Below are 21,400 nucleotides of genomic sequence, written 5' to 3'. Positions count from 1 at the left end.
TCACACATTTTATAAATGTTACTCAAAGTTGGTTTATTTTTTTATGTATTTTTTTCTTCACTTGTTTACCCAGATTATTAAAAACATAGTTTTAATAACAAATATTCACAAAAAATATTCTAATTAAGACAGTTCTAAGAAAAGAAAAATGTGCTGTTAAATTTACCCTATGGTGAAAAAGAAGTACACTTTAGCATGCTATTAAAAAAGTAAACTTTAAGGGAATATACTTAACAGAATGTAATGTTTTCAGGCACTTCAGGTATTTAATTGCAATTAAATGTAAATGTATTAAAGCTTTTATTATAGCTAATTTATATTACAGTTTCTTTTGTTTGTTTGTTTTTTTTACAGTTTGCTTACACACAATTTCTCAAACTATGGGTCATTTTCTCTATACTCTACTCACAAAACCACAAAACACACACACAACATGGAACAGTTCAAGACAATGCAACATGCCTCTCTTACAAATAGAGCAATTCAAGTTGTTTTGTTTTGTTTGTGAACTCATACAGGTTTGGAACAACTTGAGGGTAAGTAAATTATGACACAATTTTCATTTTTGGGTGAACTATACCTTTAAATTTGTACACTTAAGTGGCATTTTATTTTTGTTAATGCTATATTATCTGCAAGTGCAGTTTTAAAAAAAATACTTTTAAGATTTTAAGTACATTACAAGTGCACATTTAATACAATTAAGTGCACCTCTTTTTCAAAATGGAAAGCCTTTTAAATTACTGGGATATCGACTGTGACAACTGGCCCAAGTCTCGCCTACATAGAGCAAATAGTAAACAGTAGAGCATTTTTTTTTTCATCTAATATGAGGATATTAAATGAACACTTAGGCAACATGACACATTTTTTCTCAGGTTTAATCATATTTCATTAATAAACACCTTCCCCCAGACGGTTACATGTATGCTCTGTGTCGTGTTTCCTGTGACCTAGTTTTCCCCAATCTGTTTGATTAGTCATTTATTTTACCTGTGTCCTGTTCATTATCTAATTAAGTTCCTTTGTTTGCTCTCTCCCGCAGTCTTCGTCCGTTCTCGTTAATGTTAAGTGTGGTTTTCTTCTGGTTCCTGAGTTTAGTCATTAAAGACTATTATCATCATCATCATCATCCCTTTGTCTTCGTGCTATTTCCACTACCACGTTACGTAACACAGACATGTATTTGCTAAAATTTGCTAAAATACATTAATTAAAGGCTTTAGATATCGAGCTGTTTTTGCCGTTACATAAAATGCAAGTTATAATTTGCAAGAGACATTTCCTATCTCAAAAACATCATTAAGTATCCAGACATTGGAATTTCTGTCTCATTTGCAGATGTTGATAATTTATAGAGACCATGGGAGTCAGTTCATTGAAGAGCTGTGGCATACAAATGGGAATTAACCCATTTACCCTCTTAAATTAGGCTATTTTCTGTGAATAAATCTTTAATGAGAACACTGGATAGATGAAAATATTTTGTAGCATTAAGCCTCAGCTATTTGGTTGTTTGACAACACAAGGCTAAGACAAATAATCTACTATTCTGAACATACAATACGTATATTTAAAAACACATTGATTTAACATTTGAAAATAATAAGAAATAATGTCTACAGTAAATTCTAAATAATTATTAGAGCTACACAAGCCTCCATGAATGGCCATTGTATTTAATTTTCACATTTTTAAATAGTTGTTCAACACACTGATATGGCAGAGCTCAAATGAAAAACAGCATAATCATTACTGCATTTTACTGGGATCTATTAAATCATCCATGAATGTTCCATTTCAGAGCTGAATTTATGCCAGTATTAAATGCAAAAGCAAGTGGCCAGGGTCACATTTCTGATTGCAAATGCAGTGCACTGAAAATGGGGGAAAGGATTCCTAAGTGGCTCAAAAATGAGCACACTTGCACACACATTAACACATAAAATAGGCCCATGCATCACACTCACATCTATGTTTGTGGAATGTTCCATTGACAGAATCTCTCTCTTGTTTTTTCAACAGTCTTTAGTATATACTGCTGAAAAAAGGGCTTTAGTACTACAACAAAGATGTACAAATACCCACATACAAAGAAGCAAGCATACATATAGCTAGCAGCATTTACATATTCACTCATACTAAGATTGCAACTAAAGGTATATTGCTGGCTTAATGTAAATCAAGCTTTTTTGACAGCATTTTTGGCATAATATTAATTAATTAATTTCCACACTTTCCTAGTTTTCCTTTAAAAAAATAAATAAAGAAAAAAAAATAATCAAGGTTACTGTGAAGCTCTTCAAATGAAAGTGAATAGAGCCCACTTTTGGAGGATTTAGATGCACAAGTGAAGGTTGTAATTTTTTAAAATCATTAATTCTTCTTTTTCCTCATTCTTTGTACCCAATAACCTTTATTTCACATCACTTTCAACCACTCAAGGACTTCAGCCTTATTCTCCAGTGCTTCATTCATACCATGGTAGCCCCACTTCAAATCATCCAAGAGTCACCATGACCGCCGGAACCCCCTGATCTATCCTCACTGAAATTGTGAAAAAAAAAAAAAAAACCTCTGTCTCATCTTGAGATTTTCTGCACCTCTGAGCACATTTTAGTTGCACTTTGGCATATAAATCACTCCCCTTTCCAAACCTCCAGCTATTCGTGTGGCATGCTAACCTTGAATTTGTAAAAGCATTTACCATATCTCATCATGCTTCCATCCTATTTTTTATCCCACAATTGCTTACTAAAAACAGCTTGGCAGATGAATGCCTCTCTTGTGGTTCCTTGAACTGGATTTTCACATTGCAACCTCTGATCAAGCTGCTACTCTAGTTGTGCTTAGATGGTAATCAGATTTTTAGGTCTGGGTGCTTCAATCTACCCTGAACTTGCAACACTATGAGCTTTTGTCACAATCTTTCATCCAAACATTCTATACATTTATACCTGGGACTTCTCAGCCCATTGGCATCGCCTGGTATATCTGGTTATGTCAGTTCCCCTGATCACCTGCCTGCCTCCTATAGGCTTCATTGAGCAGCTGTATCTCTTCCTGGTAACCTCCAGCCTCCTGGTGCTGTCTCCGGCTGTTCTGTCTGTGCGCTTCTACCGTATCCGGAATGTGGATGTTGATGTTGATGTTGTCCATGTCCGGGTTACTCGTGGGGATCAACAAGGAGTATGAGGCTGTTTCGCCAAGGTCACATGACACAAAGCGATTCTCACGACGAGAGTAGCGTAGCGAAGGCGAGCGCGCATGTGTGGATGACTGGCTTATATTGGAGACAATAGAGACGCTGTCCATGGCCTCTTCATTGTTGCAGATCTCCAGAACTTCCAGGTGGATTTTTACATTTGTGTCTCCAACTCCTCCACCCCCAGTGCTGGAGTTGGGCTTTTCTGCACTAGGTTCATGACCCACCGATTTGGAACGGTACACCTCAACTTTCTTCGCATTGTTGGAGGAGATCTTTAGGCCATCGCTGCTGACTTCATAGGTAGAGAGGGACAGTGTTTTACCCGTGGGGGCATGGAGGGAAACGGTGCCCTGGAAGGCACATAATGGAATGGCCAACCCAGCCGTGGATCTCTGTTTAGAAATAAAAAAGACAAATAGACATGCTGTCAACTCAAGTCAAACAATGTGAAATGCAAAAAAAAAAAAAAAAAAAAAAGGAAACTTAAGTTTAAAGGTTGCTTTAAAATGTAAAATAATTAAAATATTGAAATAGTTACAGTGATAAGGTCCTCCATTTAATTACTGATGAAGAAAATCAACTGAAAACTTAAATTTGAGTAGTACAAGTTAAAGGCACACTGTAACGCAGTTCAGATGTTATGGGAAGAAGGAGGTGGGAACCGGCGAACATTCAACCATTTTAATGATAAAAATAACATAAATACAAAACGAAAGTAAAAGACAGCCGCCCCTCACGGACGACTGCTGTCACAATAAAATAAAACAAAACACAACACAAATTCAGGCCTGTCCTCTCAGGCCTGTTGTTGTCCTCACCTCTACAGCCGGTGGAGAATACGATGGGACTCGGGCAGAAATCATATTCATGGATGACCGGTAATGTGTTAAAGATTTATTAACATTACGAAAGCCATTGGAGCGGAACGAGGTCACTGGAGCAATTGCTAATGAGAGACAAGCACGACACACAGCTCGAGAGCAGATAATCTTTTATTATGCCGCAGACGCCACTTCCACTTCTTCTGGTCATGCGTATCTGGACACAGCTCTGTTTTATCATATTAGATAAATTTGAGTGTGTTGAAAGTTGTTATAATGCTACCCTGTGTGTTTGCTCGGCGGCTACTATATGAGACACTTGTTGCACACTGCAGTGAGCTAGATCTACATTAGTTATACAGATATTCGCGGTAAATCAAGAAAACGAGATTTAAACAAAAAGACTAACTGTGATGAGCTGTATAACAATGATTAGTTTTCTGTCGATTAATGTATCCAATCAGTTGCTCACCTGTCTAATAAAACACATTATATATTAAAGCGTCTTTGGTGTTTCCATGGTTTCTACAAAATAAAACCGGAAATCGAGGGTAACGCGGGTATAATGTCATTTATAGGCGACGCAAAGACGCGTGTCCTGGTTAAAACGACACTCGGTTACTAACGTAACCTCGGTTCTCTCTAGAGAGGGAACGAGTGTTGCGTAAGTTTAGCTTACGCTACGGGAAAACGACTTGTTTTTCCATTAGGCTATTTATTTCTTGAACTAAAATGAAAAAAAAAAAAAAAAGAATAACGACGGGTTTTCTGATTTTGTGCTCAGATCAAAAATAAAAAAAATGTATTACTGGATTAGACAAATTTTAATTTTGATTTTTCATTTTTAATTTAACACCTTATATCAAGGAAATCATTTTAAACAGATCAAGTACTATTGTGGTAACAGATTACAGACATTTTAATAAAGGTGTGAATAGCAATCATGCCTCATTCCCTTACAGTCCGACTTTTGAACTTAATCCTTTTTTTTTATTATTATTTATTCGGGACACACACATACACACCTAAGGTTTCAAGGAGGTCTGCGCGGGACTGTTTTTTTTCCCGTCCCGCTCCCACAAGGTTCTATTCAGCAACCGCTGTTATATATCTGCTTTCTTGTGTAATCAGATATCTCTCATATACTCTGCCGAATTAAATCAGTCACAAGCTTGATAACTTTCCAAATGGCGTCTTTACTTTTCTGCTTCTCAACGTGAACTCCTTTCTACATCCGGTCCCCGCATGCATACTAGTACACTCACATCTTAAAGATACAGACCATCATTCTACTACATGACAACCGCTTAAAATACACTCGGTGTTCACCCGCTTTATTTCCCGACCTGACGGGTCCACAAAATTTAGATCTCGTTTCCAGAATCTCACATTCAAATGTCTCTAACGGAAAGAAGGAGATTAAGTAGCCTATAATAATTATAAATGCTATACAAAAATTGTGTTCGTGTCAATATAAATATTAGGCTATTTTAACATTGTAGGCTACTGTCAGCAGAGAAAGAAAAAATGCCACAGAAAAAATTTATGAAATATAAATAACATAAATTAAATAGGACAAAGATCACTCAAATTTCTAAGCAACATAAACGAAAATCATATTGCCCTACTGACAAATGAAGTAGGCTATTTTCTGCCAAACTATTTCAAACATCCTTGCAAAAAAAGAATGTTGTTGACTGACAATGGTTTCAGTACCAAACAGCTCCTCAGAGCTAGGTGTACAGGTGGTCAGAATTAAGTACGGATACGCTGTCAAAAGATGTCGGGAGTGGGCTATTGTCAGTCAGACCAACCGCTCCGTCCAAAGTACACAAGAGTTCTGACCGCTACCGTCTTTTGACACGTGAATGGACACAAAGTGGTCAAGCGTATAACTAGACGCGGCAGGCGCGAATTTGACGCGCTATTCGCATCCGGTGTGAACGCAGTTATACTTTCAAATGTAATCCCGCGCAGCATGATTCCCTATGAGCGTTTCACACAGTATGCATCGGTGAAATCGCCGCGCGACTACGGCTTTTCTCAAGTAGTGGAAGAGTTTTGTGCAGCATTTAGCCTAGGACTTCCAAAATAATCCGGCGGGCCAGAAAATATTGCTGGCGGGCCAGTTTTGGCCCGCGGGCCGCCAGTTGCTGTTCCCTGCTCTAGATCTAATATTATCCCATATAAAGGTTGATGCCGTTGAAATTCTGCAGCAGAGCGATGACATCTCAGATCATTATCTAGTCTCGTGTAAATTACATTTAGCCAAGGCTGCAAAGCCGACTCCGTGTTATAAATATGTTAGACCAATCACTTCTGCCACTAAAGATTGCTTTATCAATAATCTTCCTAATCAGTTTCATCATCTCAGCATCCCAGATAGCTTAGAAGAACTAGATATTGCGACAGAAACTTTTAACTCTCTCTTTTCCAGCACTTTAGACACAGTTGCTCCATTGCGCTTAAAGAAGATTAAAGAAAATGGTTTTAAAAGCTGCTAGATCTGCTTATTTGTCAACCCTATTAGAAGAAAATAAACATAATCATAGGTATTTATTTGAAACGGTGGCTAAACTAATGAAAAAGAAAGCTTCAAGCCCAGAAGTTTCCAAGCAGCACAACACTAATGACTTCATGAACTTCTTCACTTATAAGATTGATAATATCAGGGACAAAATTATAACTATGCAACCGTCTACTACAGTATCGCATCAGGCAGAGCATTTTAGTCTCCCTGAGGAAAAATTTGATTCATTTATTGCTATAGGAGAGGAAGAATTTTGCAAACTCGTTAATTCATCTAAATCGACAACATGTATGTTAGACCCTATTCCGACTAAGCTACTGAAAGAGATGCTCCCATAGGTCATAGATCCTCTTCTTAATATCATTAATTCGTCTTTGTCTCTAGGATACGTACCAAAAACCTTTAAGCTGGCTATGATTAAACCGCTTGTTAAAAAAACGCAACTTGATCCTACAGAATTAGTCAATTACAGGCCGATCTCGAATCTACCTTTTCTGTCAAAGATATTAGAAAAAGCAGTATCCTCACAACTGTGTTCCTTTCTTGAAAGAAATTATATCTGTGAGGATTTTCAGTCTGGATTTAGACCGTACCATAGTACCGAGACAGCTCTCGTTAGAGTCACAAATTGTTTGCTCTTATCATCCGATCGTGGTTGTATCTCTCTATTAGTGTTACTTGATCTTAGTGCTGCATTTGACACCATTGACCACAACATTCTTTTAAATAGACTAGAAAACGATGTTGGCATTAGTGGAATTGCACTAGCATGGTTTAAATCATACTTATCTGACCGTTATCAGTTTGTAGCAGTAAATGAAGAGATGTCTCATCGATCACAAGTTCAGTATGGCGTACCACAAGGCTCAGTACTAGGACCGTTGCTGTTGACTCTGTACATGCTACCATTAGGAGATATCATTAGGAAACATGGAATTAGCTTTCACTGTTATGCCGACGATACTCAGCTGTATATTTCTTCAAAACCTAACGAAACTTACCAATTCACAAAATTAACGGAATGCATAGCTGATATAAAAAATTGGATGACTCGTAATTTCCTACTTCTAAATTCTGAAAAAAACAGAGATTCTAATTATTGGACAAAAAACTTCCTCGTGTAATTAGTTAGTTAGTTAGTTAAAGTTTATTTCGGTCAACTTCAAAAGAAAAAAGAAAGAAAAACAATTTACAAGCAAACATAGAAACAAACACTAAATTACAATGTAAACAATATTTAAAAAGGAAAAAAAGTTGATCGACCGAAAAAGGTGTCGGCTGAAGCTTATGCTTATTGCGCCGATCCTTTTTGCATATCATTTATTTTACACACAACACCAAGACCCAAAGTCATTGTAGCGTCTATACCAATCGGACACACACAAATTATTCATTTATTTAATGAATAATCCAGCAAACTCACTGTGAAACCTTCACCAAAAACTAACATCCCAAATGAGGCTAACACACTGGCAGGACGGTGTCTTGTTACAGGGAACACAGAGAGTTTTTACGATCAGATAAGGTTTTATGGGTGTTAAAGAATGTGGCCAAATGCAAGAGAAAGACCATGGAAAGACAGAAACAATCTGCTAAACAGACTCTCCTGCATTCATTTATTGATGAATTGACTAACATGAAAATTAACATGCATTCCAGAACATTTTGAGAATGAGTTACTGTTATGTGTTTTGTCTTTTAATAATTCTGTTGATACTATGATCTCTTTGACACTATGTAGTTATTACAGGACCAACGGTCAATGTAACACACTTATACCATGTTTGGTCTCGATAAATTGGTACTCTGAAGATCGAAATGATTGTGTACATGATATGCCAATAGCTGTGCAACATATTAGTATTACAAGAATCTTTCGTAGTTGTGTCATCAAACACCAATTCAGCATGCCAGCCCGAAGGAGCACTCTTAAGACAAAGGCTTGTAAATCCTGGTGACAGAGGAAACTCCCGCCAGAAATTCTACCCTTCTCATTGGGTGAACCAGCCTGCATAGGGCTGTCCTTTGTCAAGCTTTAAAAAGGCCTTTTCACTAGATCAGCCCACTTTTTTGTTTTTGTGCTGCTGGCCTCCACTGTACTCCTCGCGTTGGGGGCCCCTCCCCCACCACTGGGGCCCATGGCCCTGGATCCAGCAGGCCAGAGCACTGCCTGCCATGCTTTCACGCTCCCCAGAGGGAGATAGACGGCCTTTTCTTCAATCCAGAAAAACTGCAACTTTACCATCATTGAATTGGCAACGATCAACTCCTGGCCTTCCTGGCACTTCAGGAGGCCGCACCAGCCAGCGTGCACTCAGTAGGCCAGGACAGCAGGCTTCGACTCACCACAGCCATGTGCTCGAAGCCACCATGCAAGCTCCGACCCACAACAGCTTCGGAACCACAAGATGGCTCTCTGCAACTTGCACCATGACTTTTGACCCTCACGGACCCACCAACGGACTCATTTTTCAACCACTTCAAGAATTGTCCACGATTTGCAACTGACCATGCAAGTATTTAATGAGGTGCTATGAAATAAGCTGATGGTTCGTTTCATACTAAAATAGATCTTGCTCCATAGTTCTATTTCCTGTTTCTGGTTCCATAACACTCACCACTTGACCTATGCATGTATGTATGGATGAATGTATGTATGTTTGTTTGTTTGTTTTGTTTAGTTTAGTCATGTGTGTGATTTAGTTAATAAAACTTGTGCACAATTATGCATTTGGTTTCTGATTCTCTGTTTGCATACAAAGTCCCTTTTACGGTCTTGATCCTGTTACATGCTTTAACCCTCTGATGGTCCGCGGGGTCTTTTTGACCCGCAAATGACTTTTGCTCAAATTAAAAAAAATGTTCCCTTTGTCCAAATGGTATGAAACCTTCTACGGCTCTTAACACTTTCTAGATCTACAAAAAAAAAAATAAAGTGGAATGATATCTGTTTTTATGTTAGCGTGACAAAATTTGTGACACTCGAGGTCCTCGGGGTCTCTGGAGACCCCGCAATCAAAATAGACAAAATTCATCATCAAAATCAGAAACAACACAGAACACATCGACAGAAATGACAGAAATAAAGTGGCACACTTCCACCAATTCAAAAAGCATCCACAATGCTGAATTATTTTGCTCACAACAAGCGCACACACACACACACACACACACACACACACACACACACACACACACACACACATATAGAGGAATACATTTTTGAGACTATAAAAACTGTTCTCTTATCATTTGTAAAATAAAATCATCCAAAATGCAGTACCACCACAAAAATAAATTGGTGACACTGACACATTGAAAAATGTGCACACACACACACACACACACACACACACACACACACACACACACACACACACACACACACACAGAGGAACATTTGTAAGGCTATAATTTGTCAAATAAAATCATCCAAAATGCAGTACCACCACAAAACTAAATTGGTGACACTGACACATTGAAAAATGTGCACACACACACACACACACACACACACACACACACACACACGCACACACACACACAGACACACACACACACACACACAGGAACATTTGTAAGGCTATAATTTGTCAAATAAAATCATCCAAAATGCAGTACCACCACAAAAATAAATTGGTGACACTGACACATTGAAAAATGCACACACACACGCACACACACACACACACACACACACACACACACACACACACACACACACACACACACACACACACACAGGAACATTTGTAAGGCTATAATGTGTCAAATAAAATCATCCAAAATGCAGTACCACCACAAAACTAAATTGGTGACACTGACACATTGAAAAATGTGCACACACACACACAGACACACACACACACACACACACACACACACACAGGAACATTTGTAAGGCTATAATGTGTCAAATAAAATCATCCAAAATGCAGTACCACCACAAAAATAAATTGGTGATACTGACACATTGAAAATGTAAACACACACACACACACACACACACACACACACACACACACACACACACACACACACACACACACACACACACACACACACACAACACAGGAACATTTGTAAGGCTATAATGTGTCAAATAAAACGGAACCACTACAAATATAAAGTGGTGTGGTGACACTGGCACATCGACAATGTGTACTCACACACTCTCTCTCTCTTTATCTCTCAGACACACACACACACACACACACACACACACACACACACACACACACACACACACAATTGAGTGTGTCTAGAATCTAGAATTAGATTAAAAATAAATGATTGAAATAAATGATAAAATCTTAAGACTCCAACATTTCTCTTTGTAACATTTTGTTCAGGTTTGATTCTAATCATAATGTAACATTATTGAAAAACTGGGGGGTTTTTTGGTACAAAAAATGCTAAACTTTGACAAAAATATTTTATTTTTGTTATAATTGTGATTTTATAATATTTAGATATGAATCCAACTGAATCCAACTTGTGAAAAGATATCTTTCAGGTAGTCTAATAGCAAATAGTATATACTGGAGCTCTATAGCCATCTAGTGGTTAAAATTATTATTTTTTATTTTAAAACTGCATTTTCCAAAAAATGGGCATAAATGTTACATTAAACCATTTAAAATCATCCATGTTATCCCCATGAATGAAAGTTAGAAATCTGGGTCTTTTATAAAGTGAATTTAACATCAAATGCTGTTTTTTTGTAAAAAGGCTATTTAAATATTTATTTATTTATTTATTTATAGAAATTTAAAAAATATCATAAATTCTCCAAAAACTGCACAAATGTTGAGTAAAAACATTAACAAACAGAATAAAATTACATTTGTAAAAAAAAAAACTATTATCTTGTTACAAAATTAAATGTTATTGTCTGGGGTCTCTAGAGACCCCAAAGAACTCGAGTGTAGACATAAAAAAAGACCATCAGAGGGTTAAGTGCTGTACACGCTAAGGAATAATTATTTTTCAGTAACCATGAAAGATACCCTTTTCTTAGAATAAATGAATAATCAAAGAGTTCTTTGGAACTGATAAATTGATTGTAATATTAATTTAGCTTACCTCAAAGTTAATCTAATTAACTGACCCAAATATTAATAATTAATCATAATTGGTAATTATGGATTATTATTAATATTTCCCCTTTGAGCTAATATTGTTACATCATCTTGCGTACAATGACTAAAAGAAAAAGAAGCTAAATTCACTCTGTTTTGTATAATGTAATCTTTTTTTTTATTTTTTTATAATTTCTTAAAACTACTAATGGATTTACATGTTTTCAGTTCATCATTGAGACTATTCCACAGTTTAACCCCCTGAACAGACAGACATCTCTGTTTGACATTGGTTCTGATTTGTGGTTTGCTGAACATAAGTGTTCCTCTGAGGTCATAAGGAGTAGATTTCATCTGAAACAGGTTCTGGACACAGTCTGGAAATTTATTATTTATTATTTTAAACATTATTTTGGCTATTTTAAATTCCACTAAGTCATTCAATTTTAATAGATTGGAATTCATAAATAACTTGTTTGTTGGGTGATAATAATCTGTTTTATTTATAATTCGTATTGCACGTTTTTGCAGAATAACAATTGGTTTTATTATTGTTTTGTAAGTATTTCCCCAGATCTCTACGCAATAAGTCATGTATGGCACTATTAGAGACTGGTACAGTATGTTTAGGGCCTTTGAATCAAGAATGTGTTTTGTTTTAGACAGGATAGCCAGAGTTTTAGAAATTTTTGACTTTATATAGGTTATGTGGGATTTCCAACTGATCTTGTAGTCAATGATGACACCTAAGAATTTAATTTAATTTACTATTTCTAGTTCAAATTTATCAATTCTTATCTGGACGTTTGTATTTATTTGTTTATTACTAAATAAAATAAATTTAGTTTTATTTATATTTAGTGAGAGTTTATTAACATCAAACCATTTTTTTAATGTTTTCATTTCTGCTTCCACTGTGTCCAGAAGCTGTCCCAAATTTTGATTGGAACAAAATAAAGTTGTATCATCTGCAAATAAAACACAATTTAATTGAGTAGACACGTTACAAATGTCATTGATATATAATAAAAATAGCTTTGGTCCAAGGACTGATCCTTGTGGAACCCCACAAGTAGCCCTCTGTAGCTTAGACCTGGCATTGGTGAATTGCACAAACTGAAATCTATTTCTGAGATAGTCACTAATCCATCTTTGTGCAATGCCCCTGATGCCATATATTTCAAGTTTTTTTTAACAATATTTTATGATCAGTGGTATTGAATGTTTTTTTTAAGTCTATAAAAATTCCAACTGAGTAATTTTCCTAAGTAAACATCCTTAACTAGTGCCATGTCTATATCATTAAAATATGTTGATTTTTTATTTTTAAATTTATTTATTGTATTTATTATTTCATTTACTTCTACTGACTTTAGAAATATTGAGTTTGTATTTGATTTATGTCAACATTCACACCTACTTTTAATTTTGGTTGCACAATATTGTTTGCTAGATTGGCTCCTACATTTACAAAATAATTATTAAATTCATTAGCAATATCGATTGGCTTGGTTATAGTTTTGAATTGGTTTGTGAAGTACTTTGTATATTCGCTTTTCTTAGTGTTTCCTATGATTGCACTATTTAATACCTTCCAAGTCTCTTTAATGTTGCTTCTGTGTTGCTCTAGTATACAATACAATACAATACAATTTGATTTGTATAGCACATTTAAAAACAACTGGTGTTGACCAAAGTGCTTAACAAGGCCAAAAAGATAAATAAAACAAGCACAATATCAACATAATACACAGGAGATACACACAGGAGATACACATATCAAGATATTTTAAAAGCTAATGAAAAGAAATGCGTTTTCAGGGAAGATTTAAAAAGTGACAAGGTTTGTGCAGATCTGATATGAGGCGGTAAACTATTCCATAACTTGGGTCCATAGGCTGCAAAGGCACAATCACCTTCTGCTTCTGGTTCGTGGGACAGAGGTAGCATATACAGATTAAACAGTTCCGGGCCAAGAATAGAACCCTGCGGGACACCGGACCCCAGTTTCATTATGGATGAACACTGTTGCTCGATGTGAACAGAGAAGCTTCTATTAGACAAATATGAGCGAAACCAATTTAGCACAGTACCCAGAAAACCCATGGACGCTTCAAGACGAGAGATTAAGTTATTATGATCAACCAGATCAAACGCAGAGCTAAGATCTAACATGAGCAGAGCCACAGATTGCCCGGTATCGGTGGAGAGCATTATATTGTTCATGACTCTTAAAAGTGCAGATTCCGTACTATGACGTGATTTAAAACCTGACTGAAATTTCTCATAAATCTGACTATCAGTTAAAAAAGACTGGAGTTGACTCAGAACCACTTTTTCGAGAATTTTCGAGACAAAGGGTAGATTTGAAATTGGGCGATAGTTACTCAGGATTGACAAATCCAATTTAGACTTTTTAAGTTTAGGCAAAACCGAAGCATGTTTCATGCTGTTTGGAACAACCCCGGTATGAAGACATTTGTTGATAATAGACAACAAGTCGGGACCGATAGCACAAAATACCTGCTTAAAAAATCTAGTTGGAATCACATCCTGAAAGCAGCTGGTAGGTTTTAAAACTGAAACAGTCTTAGTCAGAGAGTCAAGAGAAACAGGCTCAAAGACAGACCATGTAGAAGAGCATATGGGCACTTCAAGTGGCATAGAAGTTGACGAAGGCATTTGAGATCTAATCAATGAGATCTTCTCATTAAAGTAAATCACGAAATCTTCACAGAGAGAGTCAGACATCTCTGGGAATTGGTTAGTGGTGGGATGAAGAGCAGAGTCAATTACTGAAAATAAAACATTAGGCCTACTAACTTACTATTAAGTCGAATCAGCTCCGAAAAGTAGTGGTTTTTAGCAGATTTGGCAACTTGCTGAAATGCGGCGAGTGAATCCTTTAAAAGTTCATAGGAAACATGTAGTCTGTCCTTATTCCACTTGCGTTCAGCCCTTCTACAGATCTGTCTTTGAGAACGAACATTGTCATTTAACCATGGTTTCGAAGCATGATTACGTTTATTTTTATTTTTCCTGATAGGGGCAACAGCATTTAAAACATTAGAGCAAATAGAATTGAAACATATCAAGTGATTATCAGCATCTAGGGAGCTTAATGGTGGAACCATGGCTTGATTTGCAGGTAAACCTGGATATAGTGCCAGAAAGTCCTCCTTAGCACATTCATTAAAAATTCGAGTTGTCCGTGAATAAGTATGAGGTTTATGTGTAGAAGCATTAAGAGGCAGAGAGAACAGAATCGGAAAATGATCCGACAAGCCAGTATTACTGATGCTGATGTCTGATACATGTAGACCACGTGATAAGATTAAATCTAGGGTATGTCCCTGGATATGAGTGTGACCAGACACCCACTGATCCAGGTCAAAAGAGGCAATAAGGTTCAAAAACTCTTTAGAGAGTGGCTTAGTATCACAGCATACATGAATGTTAAAATCACCCAAGATTAAAATTCTATCATATCTCGTAACAAGATCTCCCACTGTCATGGAACGCTCGACAACGCCTCCTCCTGGTTTCACCAGATCCCTCTCTCCTGCGTATTAGGACTGCATTTCCCATTTTCCACCTGTGCTCATTATCTCCTGATTAGTCTCCTTATCATTGCATTATTATCACCTGTGTACCCTCAGCTCCCCTTTATCTGGACTGCTCTGCTCATTGTTCATTTGTGAAGTCTTGATTTACCCAAACTCTGTCTCTAGCTTAATTCTCGTGTTTGCTCTTGTGATTTTGACTTGGACTCTGATCTCGTTTTTGAACCTAAGCTGCCAGCCCTTGACCCATGCCTGTTTGAGTTACGATTCTTGGATTGCCCTTACCTGTGTGCCGTTTTGAGTTAATTCTGCTGGCCTTGCCTAGTGCTCTTGAGTTCTATGACTGTTTATCTCTGCTGGCTTACCTGTGTTAATAAAGTACTGCAGATGGATCCGACCGCCTCAGCCTCTTCGTCACAGAAGACTTCACCAAAACAGGATCCAGCAGATTTCCATCGACTGGCCTCCGAGGTATCCTCTCAAGCTAATGTGCTGGCCGCCCATCAGCAACAGCTGGTAAAATTAACAGCTCTCACCGAGGAGCTCGTGAGATCTGTCCGAGCCCTATCCCCGCCGGCGCGGCTGATAATCAAGCTCCGAGTCCAGCTGCACCTGCTCCCATTCCACCTGCCGTGAGTAACAATTCAAACCAGCCTAAATTATCCCTTCCCGAGAAATTTGATGGCTCACCTTCTGCCTGTAAGGGATTTTTGTTGCAGTGCAGCTTGTATTTTAATCAGCAGACACAGTCCTACTCCACTGATGAGAGCCGCGTTTCCTTCATATGCTCCCTACTCACCGGCCGGGCTCTGGAATGGGCTACTGCACTCTGGTATGGAGGTCAGCTCTCTTTCCCCTCTTATGATGAGTTTTTAACCCAATTTAGAGAGGTGTTTGAACATTCAGCGGGAGGAAAGGATCCAGGAGAACTACTGCTCACGTTATGCCAGGGAAATTCTACCGCAGCGGACTACACACTCTCTTTTCGGACCCTTGCAGCCCAAGCTGGATGGGAGGAGGAACCTCTAAAGCTCCTGTATCGCAAGGGACTCAACCCGGACCTCCAGGGAGAGCTGGCGTGCCGCGACGACGGTAAATCCTTGAATCAAATTATGGAGCTCGCCATCCGCCTCGACAACTTGATTCGCTCCCGACGCACACCTCTCAGGTCCAGTTTCTTCGAGTATGCTTCCCCCAGCATGGAGTCGGAGCCCATGCAGATTGGTTACACACGCCTCTCTACGGCGGAGCGGGAGAGGAGACGCCGTAATCATCTCTGCATGTATTGTGGAGAGGCGGGACATCTGAGGGCTACCTGTCCGGTTAATCCAGCGCTCAAGAATTCTGCTGCGGTGAGTTCGTTTTCTACTACATCCGGGCACTACGAATATCGGGTAATGCCTTTCGGCTTTTCGAACAGTCCTTCCGTTTTTCAAGCTTTTGTAAATGAAATTTTCCGGGACATGTTACATCTGAGAGTTATTGTCTACATTGATGACATTTTGATTTATTCTGATTCCCTTGAGGAGCATGTCCAAGATGTTCGTGCGGTCCTCAAGCGGCTGATTGATAACCAGCTCTATGCCAAGCTCTCCAAGTGAGAGTTTCACCAGACACGTATCTCCTTTCTGGGCTATATTATCAGTGCGGACGGAGTTCTGATGGATGACAGCAAGGTCAGAGCCGTGGTGAATTGGCCCCAACCTTCCTCTGTTAAGGAGCTGCAGCGCTTTTTGGGCTTTGCCAACTTTTACCGCAGATTCATCCGCAATTTCAGTGTAATTGCAGCTCCTCTCACATCTCTGCTTCGAGGAGGGGGTAAATATTTTAAGTGGACAGCGGATTGTACTGCGGCCTTTGCTCAGCTCAAGGAGAAATTCACTTCTGCTCCTATTCTTCATCACCCGGATCCTGAGAGGGAGTTTATCATTGAAGTGGATGCATCTAACACAGGAGTGGGGGCTGTCCTGTCTCAGCGGTATGGTAATCCTGCGAAAATGTTCCCGTGTGCCTTCTACTCTCGCAAGCTCAACTCTGCAGAATGCAATTATGACGTGGGTGATCGCGAACTCCTGGCCATGAAGACCGCCTTTGAGGAGTGGAGGCACTGGCTGGAGGGAGCTCGTCAGCCTTTTACAGTGCTCACTGATCACAGGAATCTGGAGTACATCAGGTCAGCTAAGCGTCTGAATGCTCGCCAGGCTCGCTGGTCTCTGTTCTTTTCAAGATTCGATTTTAAGATCACCTACAGGCCGGGCTCCCAGAACGGCAAAGCTGACGCCCTGTCCCGACAGTTTGACGGTCCCTGTGAAGAATCTAAGCCTGAACCCATTATTCCCACTACACTAATCGTGGCTCCTGTTCAATGGGACATCATCTCTGAGATCACCGCATCTCTAAGTAATCATCCCGCTCCGCCAGAATGTCCCGCTGACCGTCTCTTTGTTCCGTCCGGGCTCCGCCACCGTGTGCTTCAGTGGGTTCACTGCACCCCCAGCGCGGGTCATCCTGGTATCGCGGCTACCATACAGTTAGTTTCCAATCGCTTTTGGTGGGCCTCACTCCAGTCTGATGTCATAAAGTTTATGCATCAATGCTCTGTTTGTAACACTGTGAAATCCTCCCATCTCAAACCCGCTGGATTATTACAACCTCTGCCAGTACCACAGCGTCCCTGGTCGCACATCGCAGTGGATTTTGTTACGGATCTGCCTCCATCCCAGGGGTTTACTACTATACTCTCCGTGGTGGACCGCTTCTCTAAATCCTGCCGTTTTATACCCCTGACTGGCCTGCCCACGGCCTTACAGACAGCCGAGGCTCTTCTCAACCAAGTGTTCCGTCTCTTTGGTCTGCCCGAAGACATTGTCACTGACCGCGGGCCCCAGTTTACCTCCCGTGTCTGGGGAGAGTTGTGTTCCAAACTCAATATCAATGTCAGTTTGACTTCTGGTTACCATCCACAGGCCAACGGGCAGGTTGAACGTCTAAACCAGGATTTGATTCGATTTCTAAGAACTTACTGCCACCAGAATCAGCAGGACTGGAGTCGCTTTCTGGCCTGGGCGGAGTATGCCCAGAATTCCCTGTTAAAGCCTGCCACTGGTCTAACACCTTTTCAATGTGTTTTAGGTTTCCAGCCTCCCCTCTTCCCGTGGGCCGGGGAGCCATCCGACCTCCCAGCAGTAGATGCATGGCTCCGGCGCAGCGAGGCCACCTGGGATGCTGCTCACGTTCACTTGCAGCGCGCCATTCGCCGTTACCAGCATCAGGCAGATCGTAGGAGGCGTGGGGGTCCCAGGTACCGACCCGGCCAGTGGGTGTGGCTCTCTGCACGAGATCTCCGTCTCAAGCTCCCGAGCAGGAAACTATCTCCTCGTTTTGTCTGGCCATTTAAGATTCTTCGTCAGATAACACCCATTTCTTTTCGTTTGGCACTCCCTGCTCATTACAAGATCTCACACACATTTCATGTGTCCCTTTTCTGTCGCACCCAGGAGAGAGAGGAGCCGGGAGGAGGTCATTCCTGTGCAGACTCCCCCCATTGAGGTGGACGGCACGGAGGCTTTCCGGGTGCGAGAGGTCCTGGACTCCAGACGTCACGGTGGGGTGTTGCAATACCTTATCGACTGGGAGGGGTACGGTCCCGAGGAGCGCTCCTGGGTCAGGTCTCAGGATATCCTGGATCCCACATTAACTGCTGCTTTTCACCGTGACCACCCAGATCGACCTGCTCCAAGACCCCGTGGTAGACCCCGCCGTCGGCCAGGTCCTCGCTTCCGGAGCCGCTCGCGGGGGGGGGGGGGGGGGGGGCTCTGTCACGGAACGCTCGACAACGCCTCCTCCTGGTTTCACCAGATCCCTCTCTCCTGCGTATTAGGACTGCATTTCCCATTTTCCACCTGTGCTCATTATCTCCTGATTAGTCTCCTTATCATTGCATTATTATCACCTGTGTACCCTCAGCTCCCCTTTATCTGGACTGCTCTGCTCATTGTTCATTTGTGAAGTCTTGATTTACCCAAACTCTGTCTCTAGATTAATTCTCGTGTTTGCTCTTGTGATTTTGACTTGGACTCTGATCTCGTTTTTGAACCTAAGCTGCCAGCCCTTGACCCATGCCTGTTTGAGTTACGATTCTTGGATTGCCCTTACCTGTGTGCCGTTTTGAGTTAATTCTGCTGGCCTTGCCTAGTGCTCTTGAGTTCTATGACTGTTTATCTCTGCTGGCTTACCTGTGTTAATAAAGTACTGCAGATGGATCCGACCGCCTCAGCCTCTTCATCACACCCACAAACTCAGCAAATTCATTTAAGAAATCCTTATTTGGCAGAGGCGGACGATAAATCGAGGCAAATACCTGAAAGATTGTTGTTGTAGGTTGCACCAATTGCACTTCGAAAGTACGACAAAGGCTAGTTGTTAGACTGCGGCAGGGCAAATGTTTTTTAAACAGTGACGCTAGGCCCCCTCCACGGCCAGATAGCCGCGGTGAATTAAAGAAAGAACAATCCTGTGGGACAAGTTCAGTGAATGGACTTAACTCATCCGGCTTAATCCATGTCTCAGTAATAAATAATATGTCCAGATCCTGCGTCGTGAAGAAATTGTTTATTAAAAATGTCTTGTTCACCACTGACCGGGCGTTGATCAAAGCCACTTTAAGTGGCGGTGCAGCTTCCTCCAGCTGTGTTGTTTGAGTTAGCGAGCGAAGATTGGAATGATTCACTCCACGACGTCGAAAGCTGGGGGAGATGATGCGCGAAAGCGCAGACGAAGGGCATCCGATAACAGGTCGAAGCCACCGGTGAGAAAAGAAAGACCATGCAAAGGCACCGGCAAGGCGGCGCTCACAGGTTAGCGCAGGACCAACACACATTGGCGAAGACCGCGCAAGAGACTTTAAACGAGCAGCAGTTCCACCCCGCTTGCCACGCTTCCTCCGACGCCGTCGCCTCCAGGGAAGATCAGCGGGATGTGCAGGGAGGTGCTGGTGCGCAGGTGGGGGAAATCGGCAATATTCATCAACGTCACCCTTGGTTGAGTCGATAGCCATGCGGATGTTTAGTAATGTTTGACGATCATACACAAATGACATATTGCAGTCCGAAGTTAGTAGCGATAGACAGAAACAAACATAAAAAAGACAGAATTTAAGAGTGAGAAGGAGAGCAGCAGACGGCGAGCCACATACAATGGCGCCATCTTTCGTAGCCTGTTAGTAGATTATTATAATTGGCCTTTTTAGTTTTCCTTAATATATTTACTAGCTTGTTTTTATATAGTTTATATTTGAGTTTGGCTTCCTTTGTTCTCTTTTCTAGAAAATGTTTATATAGGAGATTTTTCTTGTTACATGCATTTTGAAGTCCTTTGGTGATCCAGGGTTTGGCTTCATACTTTGACTGTTTTTGTATGTGCATAGGACAATGTTTGTTGAATAAGTGGGTAAAAATAGACAAGAATTTATTATAAGATTCATTTGGATCATTAGTTAAGTAGACTTCATTCCAAGTCTGTATACTTAATTCTTGTTTAAAGGCTTTAATGGATACTGCAGTTTTGAGTCGTTTTAAACTATATGCTCCTTGTTTCTTTGTATTTTGATTCTGAAAAAAATGTTGCAGTGTACTAAAGACAGGTAGATGATCACTTATATCGTTTATAAGGAGGCCACTTTCTATTCTGCTGTCAACTGAATTTGTAAAGATATTGTCGAATTAAAGTAGAACTACTGCCTGTGATTCTTGATGGTTTTATGATAGTGGGAAAAATACCTAAACTAAACATATTATCCATAAAATATCTGTACTTTTGTAATTTGTGCACATTGAAGAGGTCAGTGTTAAAGTCTCCACAAACAAAGGTTACCTTTGACATGTCAAACATTTCCACAATTCTGCTGTTAAATGTATCAATACATGACCCTGGAGCCCTATATATACAGCTTACCAGGATTGTTTGCGATTTTTTAACCATTATTTCAACTGTAACACATTCCATCATATTATCTATTTTGGTTGTCATATTTTTTACTAATTTACAGTTAAACCCACTACATATAAAGCTACACCACCTCCTTTTTTGTTAGTTCTATTCACATTAAATAAGTCATACCCATCGAGTTTGGTGTCACATTCATATTTAGCCAAGTCTCTGATAAGGCAATGATATGAAAGTTAGGAAATTGTCTTAAG

General features: G+C 39.9%; 1 protein-coding gene across 1 annotated transcript in view; it reads right to left on the bottom strand.

The window, feature by feature from the left end:
* Positions 1 to 388: 388 nt before the first annotated feature.
* LOC307160265 (putative G-protein coupled receptor 149) overlaps positions 389 to 21,400 on the bottom strand; it is a 79,457-nt gene continuing 58,445 nt past the window's right edge. Inside the window, exon 4 of the mRNA XM_079874224.1 lies at positions 389 to 3,600. Within this exon, the coding sequence (XP_079730350.1) occupies positions 3,004 to 3,600 (597 nt within the window). The 3' untranslated portion in view covers positions 389 to 3,003. The remainder of the gene's footprint in view (positions 3,601 to 21,400) is intronic.

The sequence above is a fragment of the Squalius cephalus genome, assembly GCF_949319135.1.
Source record: "Squalius cephalus genome assembly, chromosome: 6".
NCBI classification, from domain to species: domain Eukaryota; kingdom Metazoa; phylum Chordata; class Actinopteri; order Cypriniformes; family Leuciscidae; genus Squalius; species Squalius cephalus.
Note: the sequence above shows the minus strand (reverse complement) of the source record. Positions and strands in the feature narration are given on the sequence as shown.